This window comes from Ranitomeya variabilis, chromosome 2 (assembly GCF_051348905.1).
Source record: "Ranitomeya variabilis isolate aRanVar5 chromosome 2, aRanVar5.hap1, whole genome shotgun sequence".
NCBI classification, from domain to species: domain Eukaryota; kingdom Metazoa; phylum Chordata; class Amphibia; order Anura; family Dendrobatidae; genus Ranitomeya; species Ranitomeya variabilis.
The window spans coordinates 116,376,050-116,397,858 of NC_135233.1; the positions used below are offsets into that span (position 1 = coordinate 116,376,050).

The 21,809-nt window shown below is 46.5% G+C and overlaps 1 protein-coding gene across 3 annotated transcripts in view; it reads right to left on the reverse strand.

Moving 5' to 3' along the window:
* The window catches only part of ATL2 (atlastin GTPase 2), an 82,871-nt gene extending 68,082 nt beyond the window's left edge, over positions 1-14,789 (reverse strand). For 2 of the 3 annotated variants that reach the window (XM_077282866.1, XM_077282865.1), the window contains exon 1: positions 14,513-14,672. In XM_077282866.1, coding sequence (XP_077138981.1) covers positions 14,513-14,594 — 82 coding nt within the window. In that variant the 5' untranslated portion in view covers positions 14,595-14,672. Of the gene's footprint in view, positions 1-14,512 lie in introns of all 3 variants that reach the window. The other variant, XM_077282867.1, reaches the window with a different exon arrangement.
* Positions 14,790-21,809: the final 7,020 nt, after the last annotated feature.

Below are 21,809 nucleotides of genomic sequence, written 5' to 3' on the forward strand. Positions count from 1 at the left end.
ACGCGCCTTAAAAGGGGTTAAGCTGTTGTTACACACCCCCCCCCCCCCCGCTATTCCAGTACCATTGCTGTGCTGCTGCCCCAGCTTCTGTTGATATGGCTGCAGGGGTGATAATATGAGCACATGACGGTGGCAGCCAATCACTGGGTACAGCGGTACTGTGCAGCTTACATGGCATCAGTTTACTAAAAACACACTATATCAGCAGTAATGTCAAATATGCCAATGACATGGACTCCAGATGAGTTTTTTTTAATTCATAAAAAAAAAAAGGGTATTATACCTACCGATAATTCGGTTTCCAGGAGTCCATCCTGACAGCACGCTGGAGGACGTCCTCCTCCTCCTTGCTGGGACAGGAAACAACACGAGAGGTTAAAAGGTCCCACTCCGCCCCCTTTCCTTTAGTGTTTTGACAAGTACCACACCATGGATAGATACCAATTGAATTTTATTAACCAAATCATATTTACAGCATATGACATAGTATACATAAGGGGGGGAAGTAACGGTGCTGTCAGGATGGACTCCTGGAAACCGAATTATCGGTAGGTATAATACCCATTTTCCAGGACGTCGCCCTGACAGCACGCTGGAGAATACCAAAGAAACTCCTTTAGGGTGGGACAACTGCCTGGAGAACCTTTCTCCCAAAAGACATTTGTTGGTTTGCTAACATATCCAATTTGTAGTGTTTACAGAATGTGTTCACACTGGCCCAAGTCGCAGCTTTACAAATTTGTTCTAATGATGCCCCTGCCCGTTCGGCCCATGACGCTGAAATGGCCCGAGTTGAATGGGCTTTAATTCCCACAGGACAATCTACCCCTTCTGACACATAGGCTTTTGAGATTACTGTAGTGATCCATCTAGCTATAGATGTTTTGGATGCTTTTTTACCCTTATTTTTACCCCCAAACAGGACAAAAAGATTGGGATCCTTTCTCCAAGTACTAGTGGCCTCTAAATAATCTAGTACTGCCTGTCTGACATCAAGAGAATGTAAAGATTGTTCTTTTGTATTAGAGGGTTTATTGCAAAAGGAGGGTAGAATTATGTCCTGATTTCTGTTTTGTACTGAAGCTACTTTGGGAATAAATGATGGATCTAGTTTTAGGATTATATGATCCTCACGAACCTGGAGGTACGGGTCCCTAATTGACAGGGCTTGTATTTCCCCTACTCTTTTGGCTGTCGTAATAGCTACCAAAAAGGCTGTTTTCCAAGTTCTTATTGCAATGGGCATGTCATCTTTCTGGGTAAAAGGATCTTTACATAGGGCTCTGAGTACTAAATTTAAATCCCAAGGGGGAGTTAATTGCCTAACTGTGGGACGTAATCTCTGGACCGCTTTTATGAATCTCATTATCCACGGGTGAGAGGCTAATGGATAATCCAGAAATGTGCTAAGTGCTGAAATTTGTACTTTAAGGGTACTAGGTCTCAGCCCCATATTGAATCCCGATTGGAGAAAATCCAGAACTCTGGGCACATCCGGGTTTTCTGACATTCCGGCCGACCTGCCACCTGTCATACAGAACTTCTTCCAAATTTTGCAATAAATTGATGAAGTTACTGGTTTACGACTAGCTTGGATCGTTGAGATGACTTCATCAGATAACCCTCGCGATTTCAGGATGTCCCTCTCAGGATCCATGCTGAAAGGTGCAATCGTTCCGGGTTTTGATGTAACACTGGTCCTTGATGAATCATGTCCTTCCATAGAGGAAGACTGACTGGACTGTCCATCGCCATGGCTCCTAACAACGGAAACCAGCTCCTTCTTGGCCAGAATGGTACTATCATCAGAACTGTTGCTTGGTCTTCCTGAATCTTCCTGAGGACCCTCGGAATGAGTGCTATTGGGGGAAAAGCATAGGATAGTGGTTCGACCCATGTTTGACTCAAGGCGTCGACTGCTTCTGGTATGTCCGTAGGGTTGAGGGAATAGAATCTGGCCACCTTCGAATTTTTTCTTGTAGCGAATAGATCTATCCTGGGAGTCCCCCAGCGATGACATAATTGGTGAAAGATTTCTTGGTTTAATTCCCATTCTGTGGGACAGACTTCTTTCCTGCTCAAATAATCGGCCAGGACGTTTTGAGATCCTTCTAAGTGGACTGCTGTGATTGACAGGACTGTGTTTTCTGCCCAAAAAAATTTTTTCCGTGCCAATTCCTGAAGTGGTTTGTATCTGGGACCTCCTTGGTGTCTTATGAAGGATACTGCTGTCATGTTGTCCGTTAAGATTTTCACATGTTGGTTTTTTAAGCGGGAGTGATTCCTTCTTAGAGCTTCCCAAATAGCGTAAAGCTCTCTGTAGTTTGAAGATCTTCGACTGATATCCTTTGGCCATCTGCCCTGGACGAATGATCCTTCTAGATGGGCTCCCCAACCCCACTGGCTGGCATCCGTAGTGATCACCACACATGGGGTACAGGTCCATGGAACCCCCACTCTTAGGTTGCTGTATTGTGTCCACCAGTGCAATGACTTTTTTACTGCCTTTGATAGGTGGATTACTCTGTCCAGTGATGACTGACGTCGATCCCATGCCGAGAGAACCTGATCCTGTAGCAATCTTGAGTGAGCCTGTGCCCACCTTACGCAAGTGATACAGGCTGTCATCTTCCCTAAGACCTTCATGGCTGATCTTATAGTGACTTGGTGCTTTATGAATTCCATGATTAATGCTCTTATTGACACCTGTTTTTCTCTTGGCAAAAAGGATTGTCTTGTGGTGGCATCTAGAAGAACTCCCAAAAATACCTTCCGAGATTCGGGTTTCATGTGAGATTTTTCTTGATTCACGACCCAACCTAGATATTTTAGGACTGCAATGGCTCGATCTCTGTGTAGGATTAAGATGTTTCTTGTTCTGGCTACCAGCAGAAAATCGTCCAGATAAGGAATTATTGTAATTCCTTCGTTTCTTAAGTATGCCACCACTTCCGCCACCAATTTTGTAAATATCCTCGGTGCTGACGCCAGGCCGAACGGGAGACCTTGAAATTGAAGGTGGCAGGTTTGGTCCGGAAACTTTACAGAAAACCTCAGAAGCTCCTGAGATGTTGCATGGATTGGAACCTGATGATACGCACTTTTTAGGTCGAGCGTACACATTACCGCATCTTTGTCTATGAGATGGACCGTTGTTTTTATTGATTCCATTCTGAATCTTTTGTATTTTACATAGACGTTCAATGGTTTTAGTTTTATTATTGTGCGTGTTTCCCCTGATGGCTTTGGGATTGAGAATAGTGAAGAGTAGTGACCTCTGGCTATTTCTGTTGTGGGGACCCGCACTATAACTTGAGAACTGAACAACTTCAGAATGTCTATGAACATTAGTGAATCTTTTGCCACCTTGGTAGGTGGGATACACCTCTGTGGTGCTGGGGATATGAGCTCTATCCTGTAACCCTCTGAAATGATTTTTAGGACATAGGCATTTTTTGTGACTTCTTTCCAGTTGTCCAGAAAGAGACTGAGCCTGCCCCCTATACCTATGGCGTCATTGTCTCCTAGATCTAGGGCTTGACCCAAACAGGGAGTTTCTTCCCCTTCGGTTCTGAGAATAGGCACCTCTATAGGAACCTCTGCTGGGTCTCCACTGTTCTCTATACTCCGGCTGCTTGAATTTATAGGAACTTCGAGGTGGAGGTCTCTTCCGAAATGGCTGGAATTTTTTCGGTTTTTCCTCAGGAAAACCTTTTTTATTATCTGATGCGGATTCCAGAATATCGTCTAATGCTTGTCCAAATACCTTGGACCCTGAAAAGGGAATAGCACATAATTTGTTTTTTGATGCATTATCCCCTGACCAAGATTTGAGCCATATAGCTCTACGAGTCGCATTGGATAACGAACTATTTCTGGCCGCAAATCTAACGGATTCTGCTGATGTGTCCGCCATAAAGGCTGTGGCAGATTTTATGATGGGTAGGGAGGAAATTAAATCGGCCCGTGGGGTTTTATTCACCAAATGTTCCTCTAACTGCCCCATCCACAAATACATTGATCTAGCTACTGATGTGGCTGCAATGTTAGCTTTTATCAGTGCTGCCGACGTCTCCCATGAACGGCGCAACAGAATATCTGCTTTGCGGTCCATAGCGTCTCTGAGACTAGAAGAGTCCTCGAATGGAATAGCCGTTTTTTTAGTAACTTTGGCTATAGGCACGTCGATCTTCGGAATTTCCTCCCATGCCTTGATGTCTTCCGGATCAAATGGTAGACGACTTTTAAATTCTCGCGATACTATCAGTCTATGTTCAGCATCTTTCCATTCTTGTAATATCATCTGTTTGAGGTGATCACTCACAGGGAATACCGTCTGTCTTTGTGATGTCAGTCCTCCAAACATCAAATCTTGTCTGGATTTCGGCCGCGGTTCTTCTTTCATCTGCATTGTATTTCTCACCGCCTGCACTAGATCTTCCGTCTCTTCCACATGGAATAGAAATTTTCTTCCTTGATCCTGTTCCTCTAATGGTAGCTCTCCTTCTTCTTGATCCGAACTTCTACCATCAGATTCTTCTTTAGAAAGCACTTCATCATCATCTTGGTCCAGATCCAACCGTGGCCTTTTACAGCTCCGACCTGGGCTGGAGGGGTACCGCTGTGTCATGGAAGCCAATGAATTTTGTACCTCTTCCCGGATTAAAGACCTCATTTCAGATAGTAATGATGGTTGTTCTTCTCTTACAACTCTGGAAATGCAGGACTCGCATAATTCCTTTTTATGTGCCTCTGGTAATTTAGCATTACATATGGAACATCGTCTGGACTTTGTCAGTGCTTTGCCTGACTTTTTTGCCACTGACAGGGATGTCTGTTGAGTCTCCTTATCCTAAGTATAAGAATGAGTACATCTTAGTGACTTAGGAATAAGTGAGAAAGGTAATATGCGCTATGCGCACTTACCCCAGTCTCCTCACTCCTGGGATCCACATCCTCTGTTTAAATATAAATATATATATCATATAAATAGAACATCTCCTGCTAGATATATGTATATAGGGATTTTGCAGCACTGCTGCACTTACCCCTTGTCTCTGGCATTGCAGACCTCCTCTCCGGCTGTTTCACTTGCATGCACCTGCGTCCTGGTTAATGTAAAGCTCACTCCAACCTGTAGAACGCCGGCGCCTATTTTTAAATCTGGCGCCTTTTTATATACGCTTTAGCGTTCCCCCTGTGGAACGCATACCCTGCCGCCGAATGTACCGGATCTGATGCCGCTGACGTCACCGGAAGCGCTATATCACTTACTTCCGCGTTCCACGCAGTGGAACGCGCGCTGAAGCCGGGAGGTTTCTGCTGCCCCTGCCTGCTCGTATAAGAGCATGCGGACCTCTGCGCCCATCCTGGCGCCGGCGCCTCTTGTCCTTCCTGGCGCCTGAGCCGAGAGCCTCCCCCTGGGAGGAAGCGGCTCACCCAGGAGCGCGTCCGCTCGACTGGTCTCTGGACGCAGGGACTCCCACCCGGGGAGTATGTGCCCTGGGCTACCGACGAGGGGGAAGGATTTTGGACCAGCCGCACGATCCCCCTGAGCCCTCCGGTAAGCTTGATCTCTCGTGTGTCCCTCCATGCAGGGACAGGAAAAAACACTAAAGGAAAGGGGGCGGAGTGGGACCTTTTAACCTCTCGTGTTGTTTCCTGTCCCAGCAAGGAGGAGGAGGACGTCCTCCAGCGTGCTGTCAGGGGGACGTCCTGGAAAATAAAAAAATAAAAAACACACACACAACATAGTACTAACAAAAACAAAAAGCAAATTCCAGCAGTTATGAAAAAAAAAAAAAAAAAAACTGTAAAAACTGCGAAAAACAAGAGGGTCAATCAGAACTAAACAGAAGAAATGTAACATGGAACTGTCCAGCGGGTTCCCCAAAGTGTGCCAAAGGTCTGGAGAGACGCTCACCAAGCAAACACCATGGACAATATACCTCTCCCCCTTTCCATGTCCACAAAATCAGAGGAGGCATGTAAAGTTTAGCGATTGAACAGTTATTAAACACATTTGCCTAAGAAAACATTCAGAGAGTATATTCTAAATGCGGAAATCACAGGAAGTTTTCTTTTTCTGCACCCTAGAGAAAAGATTAGAAGAAGCGCAAAAACTGCACAGCTACTAGAATGGACAGTATACAATACAGTTAAAAGAAAACAAAAAAACTTAAAAAAAAAAATACCATAAATCATTTTTCGGTTTGGAATGTAAAGTCTGACCACTACCGGTCTCACCTCAATGGAGCGATGGCCAGACACAAGCTCCACTCATTCTCTATGGGACTGATGAAAATCAGCAAGCGCTATATGCAGCTCTACCTAGAATTTCCAGAATGAATGAACGAACTAACCAGAGGTGGATGGGTTTCTGTAGGGCTCCGTTCTCAGGATCAGTATGGGTCCCAGTGATCAGAACCCCATCGACTAGCAGGTCATTACATATTTTACACATAGGCGATAGCTTCTACACATTGGAATAACCCTTTAGGTTGGGTGCCCACAATACGGAACTAGCAGTGCTTTGGACGCCACGTATGTGTTAACTGAACCGTGAAAATTTACCACACATTACATTTCTATTGATGTAATTTCACTTGTGGAGGACAGCGTGTCTGCAAGAGAAATAGACATGCTGCAGTCTGGAAAGACGCGCCACATGTTAGTGTCCGCGGGTGAACCGCAGCCGACTATGCACACTTAGTGGACATGGGATTTCTAGAAATCCCATCCACCATGTTATCACAACATCAAACACAGCTGTTCATGATCATGGGCAAGCAAGCCTCAGGGTATGTGTCCACGTTCAGGAAACGCTGTGTTTTTGACGCAGCATTGAGCAGCATGCATAAAAAACGCAGCGTCCAGATGTTACAGCATAGTGGAGGGGATTTCATGAAATCCTGTCTCCACTATGCAGTAAAAGACGCATGCGGCAGACCCGCGAAAACTCACATGCGGCGCGTCTTTTAAGAACGCAGCATGTCCTTACATTGCAGAAAAAACGCAGGTGACCTGCCAGTGACCTCAGGTGCAGATCTGGTCAGGATTTTATCTGCATAAAATCCTGACCAAATCCTGAAGTAATCCTGAACGTGGACACATACCCTCAAGGTTTCTGTGGCAGTTTTTGCACAATATAAGTACTTTTTTGCTATTGTAACTACTTTACAAAAGCTTTACTATGTAATGATCTTCAAGCCAGATGCGCAACTTTAAAAATTCCCAATTCTACTGTCTACATGGCTGTCATATTCAGTTCCTGTTAGACGAGCTAGATGAAATTCTGCAAAGTAGAAGCAGGTAAAAGGAGGAAAAAAAAAATGCATCTGCTCAATAGAGTAGCCTACGAACCACACAAACCAGAGATGACAGTTTGGCTACATGCGGACGTTGAGTATTTGCTTGCAGAAATGTCTGCAAGATTTCTGCATCTGGTAGCAAAAACGTTGCGGCAAAAATGCAGATTTTGCCGCGATTTTGAACAGTATTGAATGCTTTTTGGAGCAAATAAAGAGATTTAAAAAAAAAATGTTTTGTGATGTAATTTCTTGGTTCAACACCTTTTTCATTCTGACGCAGTGGCATCAGGGTAATGGGATTAGGGGTTAGTGTCAGCAGCTGTCATCCACACCAAGCCATAGGTTTAGTATTGAAGGTGTCAGCCACACACCCTCATTACTAAAACATGAAAGTAAACACAAGCAAAGTCACCAGCCTATGTAGGAGCATTCACAGAATGAACCTACATAGGCTGTAACCTAACAGCAACTGTTTATTTTTATTAAAAAATAATAATTTAAAAACAGTTCTGTGGGCTCCCGTGTATTTTTCCTAACCACCAGAGTGGAAGACGATGTCTAAGGTTTAACGTTAATATTCTGTGAAGGAGGCAATAGCCATAAAGGTACCAAGCCTATTAATATCAGCACACAGCTGTTTGCTTCGCCTTTACTGGATAGTTTACAGGGGGACCCCAGAAAAAAGTTGGCATACGGTCCCTATATAAGATCTAACTAGCAATGGCTAGGCAGACAGCTGCAGGCTGATACTAATAGCCTTTGAAGGAACTTAGCCTCGCTCTTCCCACTAGCCCTGGTGCTGTGGCAAGTGGGGTAATGGCTGGGGGGGGGGGGATGGTGAAGGTGGTGGTTAAAGCCTACAGGTTAGTAATTGAGACACCCCCATTACTATCCCCATAGAGATATTAAAAAAAACAAACCTAGAATAAAGTCCGTTATTTGAAATAATGACACACTCCTTTATTGAATCTAAATTAAACCATACTCACCGAATGCCTAATCCATTGGCGCCAACGTCTCCTGTAACAAAAATAAAATAAGCCACAATATTCCTCACCTGTCCGCAGAGGAGATAATCCATAATGCCCAATGAAGATCCTGATGACTTAAGAGAGCAGACACTGATGTCACCTGCTGACCTGCAGTAAGCTTTTACAGCAGGAGAGTAGCGAGTATCTCTGTGGGGTCACGCTGACATTTGACAGCGTGACCCCACAGCGCTCTGACTGACGGTCTTACCAACGGTAGCGTTACCGCCGATTAGAACGCCACACCAGTGTTTCCCATGCTGTCACACAAATGACAGCGTGGGAAACACCATAAGAAGCCCGTAAAAATGCAAACAAAAACTCAGCAAATCCGCAAATATTTTTACACCTGGGTTTTTGGTGCGGATTTGACTGACTCAATTGAAGTCAATGGGTGAAAAACACTAAAAATCCACACAAAATTGACATGCTGCAGAGACAAAAAACAAACAAAAAACAAAAACAAAACACACTGCAAATATTCAAGGAAAATTACTGATTATGTGCACAGTACTTCAGGATTCTCATTGAATTAGGCTACGTTCACATTTGCGTTGTGCGCCGCAGCGCACAACGCAAACAAAAACGCGGCAAAACGCATGCACAACGCTGCGTTTTGCGCCGCATGCGTCCTTTTTTTCATTGATTTCGGACGCAGCAAAAATGCAACTTGCTGCGTCCTCTGCGCCCCGACGCGGGCGCCGCAGGGACGCATGCGGCGCCAAACGCAAGTGCACCGCATGTACATGCGCCCCCATGTTAAATATAGGGGCGCATGATGCATGCGGCGCCGCTGCGGCGCCCGACGCTGCGGCGAGGACCGCAAATATGAACGTAGCCTAAGCTGGCAGAAGGATTCTATAGCGTTTTTGGCCCATTTCTGCGGGGAAAAAACTCTGCGAAAAACGCACTGTGTGCACACAGCCTTTCAGAAAAATCTACTATTTTAGTAACTGGAAAATTTGCTGGATTATTAAATTACAGTTCAGGTTCAAGTATGTACTTATGTACAGAGTTGCCAGATGGCAAGGGAATCCTTTCAGCATTTGCCAGTCAGATATACAAACTTTTGGCTTTTTACAACCTGCTGCGCCATCACAAGAAAACCGTAACCACATCTGCGATTGTTGGCCAGAAGCAATTTACAGATTTCTAGATGTCACGACAGTTCTTCCATGGATCTTAACTTTAGCCAAAAACATGTGAACATATCCACCTGCTCTAGAGTCCTACAAGCTGCAACTAATACTTGTCTGCTCTGGGATATCTGTGGCTGCAAATAAAATGCAAATCACATGAACCATGAATCTGTTCACCGTCAGCACACTCAACTTACAAGTGCCCTGACTTGGCACGGAGGCCGGTATTCCTGTGTATTTATGGACCGCTTCTTTCAGACGACATTTCACCCTGCCATTCAGTATGAAGGAATTTCTCTGGGAGGAGGAGATATAACCCTGTTTGTTACCGTGCTAAAATTGACTGGCAAAATATACAGCCATTAAGGATCTAGCGTTAACCAAGTGCTCATGTTATACCATACACACACACACACACACACACACACACACACGAGTACAGCTGACGTAACGCCTGACCTTTGTAAGAAGATACCCCTGAAAAGCCGGGAAGAAGAGAGCAACAAAAAAAAAGAGAACAGCAAGTCCAAGTGCCATAATTGATTATAGGAATCATCAATAAGTTGTACATCCAGCACCCTACATCAACGGGCAGAGGGTCTGTACATCCAGCACCCTACATCAACGGGCAGAGGGTCTGTACATCCAGCACCCTACATCAACGGGCAGAAGGGTCCGTACATCCAGCACCCTACATTAATGGGCAGATGGGTCCGTACTTCCAGCACCCTACATCAACGGGCAGAAGGGTCCGTACTTCCAGCACAATACATTAATGGGTCCATACATCCAGCACCCTACATCAACGGGCAGACGGTCCGGTCATCCAGCACCCTACATCAATGGGCAGATGGGTCCGTACATCTATCACGCTACATCAATGGACAGGCAGAGCAGTACAAACGGCACACTACATCAACGGACAGATGAAGACATATCCAGAACGCTTGCATTTCCATATCTGAACATATACCAAATACAGTGATGGAAATAAGTATTTGATCCCCTACCAACCATTAAGAGTTCTGGCTCCTACAGACCAGTTAGATGCTCCTAATCAACTTGTTACCTGTTAGGCTTCTTTCACACTTCAGTTTTTTGGCGTCAGTCACTTCCGACATAATGACGGATCGACGGATCCGTCACAATAGTTGAAAAAACGGATGTAATGGATCCGTTTTTTTGACGGATCCGTTACTCGGGGGTTGTATATACTTTTTGGAGCATGCGCAATTGAAAAAAATTGAAAAACGGATTGGGGCGACGGATCAGCCGAAATGACGGTCGCGATGGATCTGGGGAAAAAAAACGGATCTGTCGCGGATCCGTATTTTTTCGGCGGATCCGTTTTTTTCCCCATAGACTTGCATTAGCGACGGATTGTGACGGATGGTCGTCCGTTCCATCCGTCATGCGACGGATCCGTCAAAATTTGGCGGACATCATCTAGATATTGACGGTCATTGCAACGTTTTTTGTCTGCGTTGAAATGGCGGATCGCGACGGATCCGTCGCGTCCGTCATTTCATAGAATGGCCACCTATGGGCGACGGATCCGTCACGACCGTCATTTCGGCGGATCCGTCGCCCCAATCCGTTTTTTCAATTTTTTTCAATTGCGCATGCTCCAAAAAGTATATACAACCCCCGAGTAACGGATCCGTCAAAAAAATGGATCCGTTACATCCGTTTTTTCAACTATTGTGACGGATCCGTCGATCCGTCATTATGTCGGAAGTGACTGACGCCAAAAAACTGAAGTGTGAAAGAAGCCTTACAGTCACCTTTATAAAAGACTTCTGTCTGAGGACTCAATCAGTCAGACTCTTACCTCTACAACATGGGCAAGACCAAAGAGCTTTATAAGGATGTCAGGGACAAGATCATAAACCTGCACAAAGCTGGAATGGGGTACAAAACCATAAGTAAGATGCTGGGTGAGAAGGAGACAACTGTTGGTGCAATAGTAAGAACATGTAAGAAATACAAAATGACTGTCAGTCGACATCGATCTGGGGCACCATGCAAAATCTCTCCTTGTGGGGTATCCTTGATCATGAGGAAGGTAAGAGATCAGCCTAAAACTACACACATTATGCCGTAAAGATTTAAAATCCTGCAATGCCCTCACGGTTCCCCTCCTCAAGAAGACACATACGCAGGCCCATCTGAAGTTTGCTAATGAACACCTGGATGATTCTGTGAGTGAATGGGAGAAGGTGCTGTGGTCAGATGAGACAAATTGAGCTCTTTGGCATTACCTCAACTCACCGTGTTTGGAGGAAGAGAAATGCTGCCTATGACCCAAAGAACACGGTCCCCACAGTCAAGCATGGAGGTGGAAACATTATGTTTTGGGGGTGTTTCTCTGCTAAGGGCACAGGACTACTTCACCGCCTTAGTGGGAGAATGGATGGAGCCATATACCGTAAAATCCTGAGTGACAAACTCCTTCCCTCCACCAGGACATTAAAAATGGGTGGTGGCTGGGTCTTCCAGCAAGACAATCACCCAAAATATGCAGCCAAGGCAGCAAATGAATGGCTCAAAAAGAAGCACATTAAGGTCATAGAGTGGCCTAGCCAGTCTCCAGACCGTAATCCCATAAAAAAAACAAACAAACAAAAAAAAAAAAAAACTTACGGAGGGAGTTGAAGCTCCGAGTTGCCAAGTGACAGCAATAAAACTCTAATTATTAAAAGAGATGATCCGCAAAGAGGAGTGGGCCAAAATTCCTCCTTGCAAACCTCATCATCAACTACAAAAAAAACATCTGACTGCTGTGCTTGCCAACAAGGGTTTTGCCACCAAATACTTGTTTGTCAGAGGGATCAAATATTTATTTCTCACTGCAAAATGCAAATAAATTTATATAAATTATACAATGTGATTTTCTGGATTTTATTTTTGATATTCTATCTCTCAATGTTAAAATTGACCTACCCTTAAAATGATAGACTGTTCATGGCTGTCAGTTGGCAAACTCACAAAATCAGCAATGGATCAAATACTTATTTCCTTCACTGTATGTACTCAATAGATCCCCTAAAAGTAAGCCTCAAATTTATGCCTAAAATACAAGTTATTATTCAAATTTGTTTTAAAATATATCTATATATAACAAATTATATTACAACTGCAGGGCTCATAGTGTGTGATATTACCAGTATTAATAAATATAGTAAAGTGGAATAAAATACATTACAATAGAAAGTGAACATGAAACAAAAAATAAGGCACCTTGCAGTAATACCACCAATAACTCACCCCTTTAATAAGGAGCTTTCCTTTGTAGTGCTACATTATACCACTCTTGTACTTTCCCTGCTCTTATTTCCTAATTACACAAGCACAACGTTGGCTTCATGTGTTGCTGATGGGCTCGCAGCTTCCATTAGTGAGTTGCCGGCTCACCTTTCCTGCACTACAATCAATTACTAACGCCACAACACAAGTGTGCGCCCCCCACACTCCAAGGAGGACCGAAACCCTACAGACAGCAACATATGGCAATCCAGGGAGGACAACTGCGGTCAGTGGCAGGCGGCTGCAGCTGTCACAGACTGAGAACACAAGTGCATGAGAGCTGTATACGCTGTGCAGCACTGGATGGCGATAATCCTTTATTTATCAGGTGCCAACTACATCACAAGGCACAAAGGAAGGAAACCGTACCCTGAAAATCCTCCCAACAGGATTTAGCTGGGAACAAAATGGTCTGAACTCAGATTTTAAAGTGACTTTTTTTCTGCTTTAGCCATAAATATTTACTTATAGGGGAACTGAGAAAGCAGCCATCAAGTGAGCAATCATCGGTCGTCACTGATCTTAAAGGGAACCTATCAGCCCAGAACACTATTACCTGGAGAGATGGGGTAATCTATGCTACTAACCCTATACCTAAGGGTCAATTGTGTTTTTGGCCATGACAGTTTGCCTTTAATGGGATGTATGAGATTGGAAAATGGGAATTCTCCAAAACCAGCCCTATTTTCTCCTGTGGTCTGGTTTCATAGAAGCTGGGCCCAAGGCAACAAGTAGTAACTTGCATCAGACGAGTGTGGTCAATGCCAGACATATCGGTAATTTTAATCCATGACTCTGATCATAAAATCGGAAATGGATTTTTTTGCACAGTGAGAGCCACAGATCACAGAAGAAACTGATCACGTAGGCGATGATCTGCTGGAGAAAACATGCAAAGCCCTCGATTGTTCCGTGATTTCATTATGCATTTATACAGATAGTTATCGGCAGCACATTGCAGAACGTGCTGCCGATAATGTCTTGTAAATGGGGACAGATCAGGCCTATTAGCAGGCGCTCTGTCCCATCATTCCTCATCAGACAGTAAATGGACCGTTAGTCTTCACCTGGGTCCTGTAGTTGAGGGGATGGAGCCCATAATGGGGGCTACCCACTAACATGAGTCCTGCAGTCAGCTGGTTATTAGGCATCTGTCGCTAGGTAACCAAGGAGAAGCTGGTTGTTAGGCAATATATCCCTAGCAACCGACCTGTCAGCCATGACTCAGCTGTTCCCCCGGAGCCGGGCTGATGAGGGAAGCAGCTACAGTCACCAATAACTTTGAATTTTCCAAAACAAAACCAGTAATTATTTATTTTTACAAGAATGTAGGGCAGCCCGGCTCCTCCATCAGAGGCCACTACCCCCGGTATACCCAGCGCTGCCGGGCACCAGTCCTGCCACACACTGACGGCGGCCCGGGCCTTGTACCCGCAGTCCGCGGACCCCGGGCAGCAGGTGCACAGTCACCATATGGAGGGCACAGCAGCTCCTCACGGGGCCGGTGACAGGTGAGGCGGCCCGTTCTGGGCTCACACGTTATATACACACGTTATATACAGCCTGCTCGGGTCACGTGACACCAGAGACCCGTGCGCTCTCTTAACCCCCTCAAACCCCGCTACGGACGCCAAGGTAACGTCACAGCCGCGCACACCGAACAGCTGCGGTGATCCCTCCGCCCGTCCTCGTAGATGTCCCCGCCATCCTATACACGTACGACCATTACCTGGCTCGTTAACGTGATTCATTTCCCAATTTCTGTCCGAATCGAACCGATTCCGATTCCTCAGCGATCCTCTCTCCGCCATCTTGGCTCTTGGTTTTGAAATTAGCCCCGCCCGCTGTGATGACGTCACGCCCAGTCTCCGCAGTCTGAGAGGTGCTCCTGGCTCTGTGGAGTTCCCGCCTTCTTGCTTGTCTACGCATGCGCCTGGTTAGCGAGGAAACGCAGTCACAGCAGTGACAGCACAATGTGGACGGTGGACAGTTCCCGGTGCCTCTGTGCGGCTACGTTCACATTTGCGTTGTTGTGTGTTGCGTCGGCGACGCAACGTACAACGCATGCAACGCACTGTTTTGTGACGCATGCGTCCTTTTTTTGAATGATTTTGGACGCAAAAAAAATGCAACTTGCTGCGTCCTCTGCGCCCTGACGCGTACGCCCAAAAAGACGCATGTGTCACAAAACGCAACACAACGCATGTCCATGCGTCCCCATGTTAAATATAGGGGTGCATGTGGCGACGCTGCGGCGCACAACGCTAATGTGAACGTAGCCTTCAATGTGCTGCGGTGTGACGGGCGACCATGGCTATGTTCTAGGGTTGTGTCGTGATTGGGGTGACACTGACGCTTCATGCAGTGACTTTTTGGCTTCCTATGGCCACGTTCGCACATTCAGTATTTGGTCAGTAGTAAACTTTACCTCAGTCTTTATAATCCAAAACCAGGAGCAGGTGATAAATACAAAAGTGGTAACGTGTTTCTATTATACTTTTCCTCTGTTCCTCTCCTGGTTTTATCTTACAAATACTGAGGTAAAATACTGACCAAATGCTGACCGTGTGAGCGTGACCTCAGTGATATCCCTGAATGCGCACCTAAGGCTACGTTCACATTTGCGGTCAGCGCCACAGCGTCGGGTGCCGCAGCGGCGCCGCATGCGTCATGCGCCCCTATATTTAACATGGGGGCGCATGGACATGCGTTGTGCTGCGTTTAGCGCCGCATGGCCGCAAGCGTTGGACACAAGAAACGCATCAAGTTGCATTTTTTTGCATCCAACTTTCGGCCAAAAACGACGCATGCGGCGCAAAACGCAGCGTTTTAGCGTGCGTTTTGCCGCGTTTTTGTTTGCGTTGTTCGCTGCGGCGCCGACGCTGCGGCGCACAACGCAAATGTGAACGTAGCCTAAAAGGGGTTGCTTTGCTGATTGGTGGATGACCGACTGCTGAGATCTGCAACAATCAGCAGAACGGGGAATTTTTAGCGTCACAAAATAGTGTGGCAGGCGAGATGCACGACCGCCAAAACAGAGCGACAGGCGAGATGCACGACCGCCAAAACAGAGCGACAGGCGAGATGCCCGACCGCCAGAATAGAGCGACAGGCAAGATGCACGACTGCCAAAATAGAGCAACAGGCGAGATGCACGACTGCCAGAATAGAGCGACAGGCGAGATGCACGACCGCCAAAATAGAGCGTCAGGCGAGATGCACGACCGCCAAAATAGAGAGTCAGGCAAGATGCACGACCGCCAAAATAGAGCGACAGGCGAGATGCACGACCGCCAAAATAGAGCGACAGGCGAGATGCACGACCGCCAGAATAGAGCGTCAGGCAAGATGCACGACCGCCAAAATAGAGCGACAGGCAAGATGCACGACCGCCAAAATGGAGCGACAGACGAGATGCACGACCGCCAAAATGGAGCGACAGACGAGATGCACGACCGCCAAAATAGAGCGACAGACGAGATGCACGACCGCCAAAATAGAGCGACAGGCGAGATGCATGACCGCCAAAATAGAGCGACAGGCGAGATGCACGACCGCCAAAATAGAGCGACAAGCGAGATGCACGACCGCCAAAATAGAGCGACAGGCGAGATGCACGACCGCCAAAATAGAGCGACAGACGAGATGCACAACTGCTAAAATAGAGCGACAGGCATACCTCCCAACTTTAGGGGAAGGGAAAGAGGGACAAAGTCAGCGGCGCGCTACGCGCGCCGCAGCAAATTTTAGGCCACACCCATTTCACAACTAGCCACGCCCCAACCACACCCATTTAGCACTTCTGATCACAATGTTTCGTTAACAATAATTATGAACAAAAAAATATGGCCACACACGACGCTCCATAATGTACAATGGCCATTGGCCACATTATGCTCCATACTGTATAATGGCCCCACATGATGCTGCGTACAGTATACTTGCCCCACGTGATGGTCCATACAGTATAATGGCGCCACATGATGCTTTGTACAGTATAATGGCCCCACACGATGCTGGGTATAGTATAATGGCCACACAATGCTGGGTACAGTATAATGGCCCCACACAATGCTGGGTGCAGTATAATGGCCACACATGGTTACCCCACCCCCATCATTGCCTTCTCCATCACTACACACAAACACCTTTCACCGCGCTCCCTCGCAGCAGCCGGCAGCTTCCACTCCCACGGCGCTGAATGGTGTCATCCAGCTGCGCCGCTGACTGCTGTATCCAGCATTACAGCTCAGTCCCCATAGAATGTAATACAGCACAGCCCCCATAGAATGTAATACAGCACAGCCCCCATAGAATATAATGCAGCACAGCCCCATAGAATATAATGCAGCACAGCCCCATAGAATATAATGCAGCACAGCCCCATAGAATATAATGCAGCACAGCCCCATAGAATATAATGCAGCACAGCCCCATAGAATATAATGCTGCACAGCCCCCATAGAATGTAACGCAGGCAGGTGGCAGCCCCCATAGAATGTAACGCAGGCAGGTGGCAGCCCCCATAGAATGTAACGCAGGCAGGTGGCAGCCCCCATAGAATGTAACGCAGGCAGGTGGTAGCCCCCATAGAATGTAACGCAGGCAGGTGGCAGCCCCCATAGAATGTAAGGGGTGCTGCACCAGGTTGGTGGAGAATCCGATGGATGGGTACCAGGGGGAGAGTGGGAGCGGGGTGCGCGCACCATGGGGAGACAAAGTTTAGTTTGTCAGTCCTCCTATGCTGTCAGAGTCTCTGCTGTAACCGCAGCAGGGCAGCGCTGCATGGAGAGGGGGAGAGACACATACATTCACTTACAGTCTGGAGATCCGCTCGCTGCTCCCGCGGTCACACAGACACGGAGTGTCTCACAACTCTGCCCCCGTGCCAGAAACCAGTCCGGGTGCTGCCGCTCTGTCCTCAGAGTCCGCCCACGTCTATAGTTGAGGAGGAAGCCGGAGGCGGGCGGTGAGGCAACTCAAGGGGGCGTGGCTACAACGCAGTCCCAGGGAACGGAACGAACAGCGGGTACTAATCGGGCTCTCTCTACGTCCCAGAAGTGGGCGGGGCTTCACCGGCGGCCGCAAATTCGGGATTTTAAATGCCCGAAGCGGGACAGCGGGACCCCGGTGCCAAAGCGGGACTGTCACGCTGAAATCGGGACGGTTGGGAGGTATGAGTGTACGGCATTGTGCGCTGGGGCTCAGTGAATGGCATTGTGCGCTGGGGCTCAGTGTACGGCATTGTGCGCTGGGGCTCAGTGTATGGCATAGTGCGCTGGGTGTTGTGAATTCGGTTTGTGGGCTCCCCCGGTGGTTTGTTATGGTAGTGTCTCTTATGTGCCTTCTTCCATCTCTGATTACCTGTCGCCACCCTCTAGGGGAGTTTCCTATTTAAGGCTGCTTGGCTGTTAGTCATATGCCGGCCAACAATGTGCTAGTAGCATTCTGTTGCATTCACCTGCTTCAAGTCCCAGTTCAGCTAAGTTGAATTTTGTTTCTTGTTTTGCTATTTTTGTCCAGCTATCTGCAATGTGACCTTTCAGTGCTGGAAGCTCTTGTGGACAGAAAATTACTACTCCAGTGGCATGAGTTGTCACTGGAGTTTAAAGTAGTTTCTGGATGGTGTTTTTGAATAGTGTTTTTAGGTTGACCGTGAAGTAACACTTTCCTGTCCTTCTGCTATCTAGTAAGCGGACCTCACTGTGCTAAATCTGCTGTTCATCCTACGTATGTCATTTCCTCTGAACTCACCGTCAATATCTGTGGGGGGCTACTATCACCTTTTGGGGTTCATCTGGAGGTAAGGCAGGCCTGTATATTCCTCTTATAGGGGTAGTTAGATCTCCGGCTGGCGCGTGGTGTCTAGGGCATCGTAGGTACATCCCCCGGCTACTGTAAGTGTTGGGTCAGGTTCAGGTCACGGTCGACCTTAGTTTCCATCACCCGAGAGCTAGTCCGTTTTGTATTTTTATTCCCCTGGTCATTGGGGTAACCATAACAGTTTGGCCGGCCAGTAAAAAATCTATGTGTTAAAATATGCACTAAAGCAGGAAGGAGGAGAAAAGGTTTTTTTTTTTTTTCTGTGTTTGAAAGTGCACCTTAGTTTGCTCATTTGTATTCCTTGCTTAAACTGCAGTCTTCAGCCTTTTTTTTTCTCCTCTCCTCTTAACCTCTGAATGCTTGGGTTACACCCATTTGAAACATGGATCCATAGAGTTTAGTTGCAGGTTTGAATAACCTTGCGACAAAAGTACAGAACCTACAAGATTTTGTTATACGTGCTCCAAGGTCTGAACCTAAGATTCCTCTGCCTGAATACTTTACCGGAGACAGATCCCGGTTTTTGAGTTTCAGGGAAAATTGCAAATTGTTTTTGTCTCTGAGATCTCACTCTGCTGGTGATCATACTCAACAAGTTAAAATTGTTATCTCTCTACTGCGCGGCGACCCACAAAGTTGGGCATTTGCATTATCGCCAGGGGATCCTGCGTTGTTAAATGTAGATGCGTTTTTTCAGGCTTTGGGGTTGCTTTATGAAGAGCCTAATTTGGAGATTTTGGCTGAGAAAGCCTTGATAGCTCTTTCCCAAGGGCAAGATGAAGCTGAGATATACTGCCAGAAATTCCGTAAATGGTCGGTGCTTACTAGATGGAATGAGTGCGCTTTAGCAGCTAATTTCAGAGAAGGTCTCTCTGATGCCGTGAAGGATGTCATGGTGGGGTTCCCTGTGCCTACAGGTCTGAATGATGCCATGAAATTGGCTATCCAGATTGATCGGCGTTTGCGGGAGCGCAAATCTGTGCACCATATGGCGGGGTCTTCTGAGGAAAAATCTGTGCACCATATGGCGGTATCTTCTGAGCAAAAACCTGTGCACCATATGGCGGTGTCTTCTGAGCAAAGACCTGTGCACCATTTGGCGGTGACCTCTGAAAGGGCATTAGAGCATATGCAATGCGATCGTGTTTTGTCTAGAGGCGAACGTCAAAATTACAGGCGCAAAAATGGATTGTGCTTCTACTGTGGTGATCCAGCTCATGTTATATCAGCATGCTCTAAACGTATAAATAAGGTTGATAAAAAGGTTGATAAATCTTTTTCTACAGGTACCTTGCAGTCAAAATTTCTTTTGTCCGTGACATTGATTTGTACCTTATCATCTGTTACTGTGAATGCTTATGTGGATTCTGGCGCCGCTCTGAGTCTCATGGATTGGTCCTTTGCCAAGCGTTGTGGGTTTGATTTGGAGCCGTTGGAAGTTTCTATTCCCCTGAAGGGTATTGATTCTACACCTTTGGCTAGCAATAAACCACAATATTGGACACAAGTGACTATGCGTCTTACCCCAGACCATCAGGAGATTATTCGTTTCCTTGTATTATATAACCTACATGATGTCTTAGTGCTTGGATTACCATGGTTACAGATTCATAATCCCGTCTTGGACTGGAAATCTATGTCTGTGTTGAGCTGGGGATGTCGGGGTATTCATGGGGATGCACCTTTGGTTCCTATTTCTTCATCTACTCCCTCTGAGATCCCAGCATTTCTGTCAGATTTTTATGATGTCTTTCAAGAGCCTAAAGTTGATTCTCTCCCTCCCCACAGAGAGTGTGACTGCGCTATTGAATTGATCCCCGGTAGTAAGTTTCCTAAGGGTCGCTTGTTTAATTTGTCTGTGCCCGAACATACTGCTATGCGGGAGTATATCAGAGAATCCTTGGAAAAGGGTCATATTCGCCCCTCGTTGTCTCCACTAGGGGCAGGATTTTTCTTTGTAGGTAAAAAGGATGGTTCATTGAGACCTTGTATCGACTATCGACTTTTGAATAAGATTACAGTTAAATACCAGTACCCGTTACCTTTACTGACTGATCTGTTTGCTCGCATAAAGGGGGCTAAGTGGTTCACTAAGATCGATCTACGTGGTGCGTATAATTTGGTGCGGATTAAGCAGGGGGATGAGTGGAAGACCGCATTTAATACGCCTGAAGGCCATTTTGAGTATTTGGTAATGCCTTTCGGTCTCGCAAATGCCCCTTCCGTTTTTCAGTCCTTTATGCACGATATTTTCCGTGAATATCTGGATAAGTTTATGATTGTGTATTTGGATGATATTCTTGTTTTTTCGGAGGACTGGGAATCTCACGTTCAACAGGTCAGGAGAGTTTTTCAGGTTTTGCGAGCTAATTCTCTTTTTGTAAAGGGCTCAAAGTGTAGTTTTGGAGTTCAGAGAATTTCCTTTTTGGGATATATTTTTTCCCCTTCATCTATGGAGATGGACCCTGTCAAGGTCCAGGCTATTTGTGATTGGATGCAACCTACTTCTTTGAAGAGTCTGCAAAAGTTCTTGGGTTTTGCTAATTTCTATCGCCGATTTATAGCGGGTTTTTCTGCCATTGCTAAACCTTTGACTGATTTGACCAAAAAGGGTGCTGATGTTGCTAATTGGTCCTCTGCGGCTGTGGAGGCCTTTCAAGAGCTTAAGCGCCGCTTTTCTTCCGCTCCTGTGTTGCGCCAACCTGATGTGTTACTTCCGTTCCAGGTTGAGGTGGATGCTTCGGAGATCGGAGCAGGTGCAGTTTTGTCGCAGAAAGATCCTGACTGCTCAGTAATGAGACCATGTGCGTTTTTCTCCCGAAAGTTTTCGCCCGCTGAGCGAAATTATGATGTGGGAAATCGGGAACTTCTGGCCATGAAGTGGGCGTTTGAGGAGTGGCGTCATTGGCTTGAGGGTGCTAGACACCAGGTGGTGGTCCTCACTGACCACAAGAATCTAATTTATCTTGAGTCGGCCAGGCGTCTGAATCCTAGACAGGCGCGCTGGTCGTTGTTTTTCTCCCGATTTAACTTTGTGGTGTCATATCTGCCTGGGTCCAAGAATGTGAAGGCGGATGCCCTCTCTAGGAGTTTTGAGCCTGACTCGCCTGGTGATTCCGAACCTACCGGCATCCTGAAGGATGGGGTGATATTGTCAGCTGTCTCCCCAGACCTGCGGCGTTCTTTGCAGGAGTTTCAGGTGG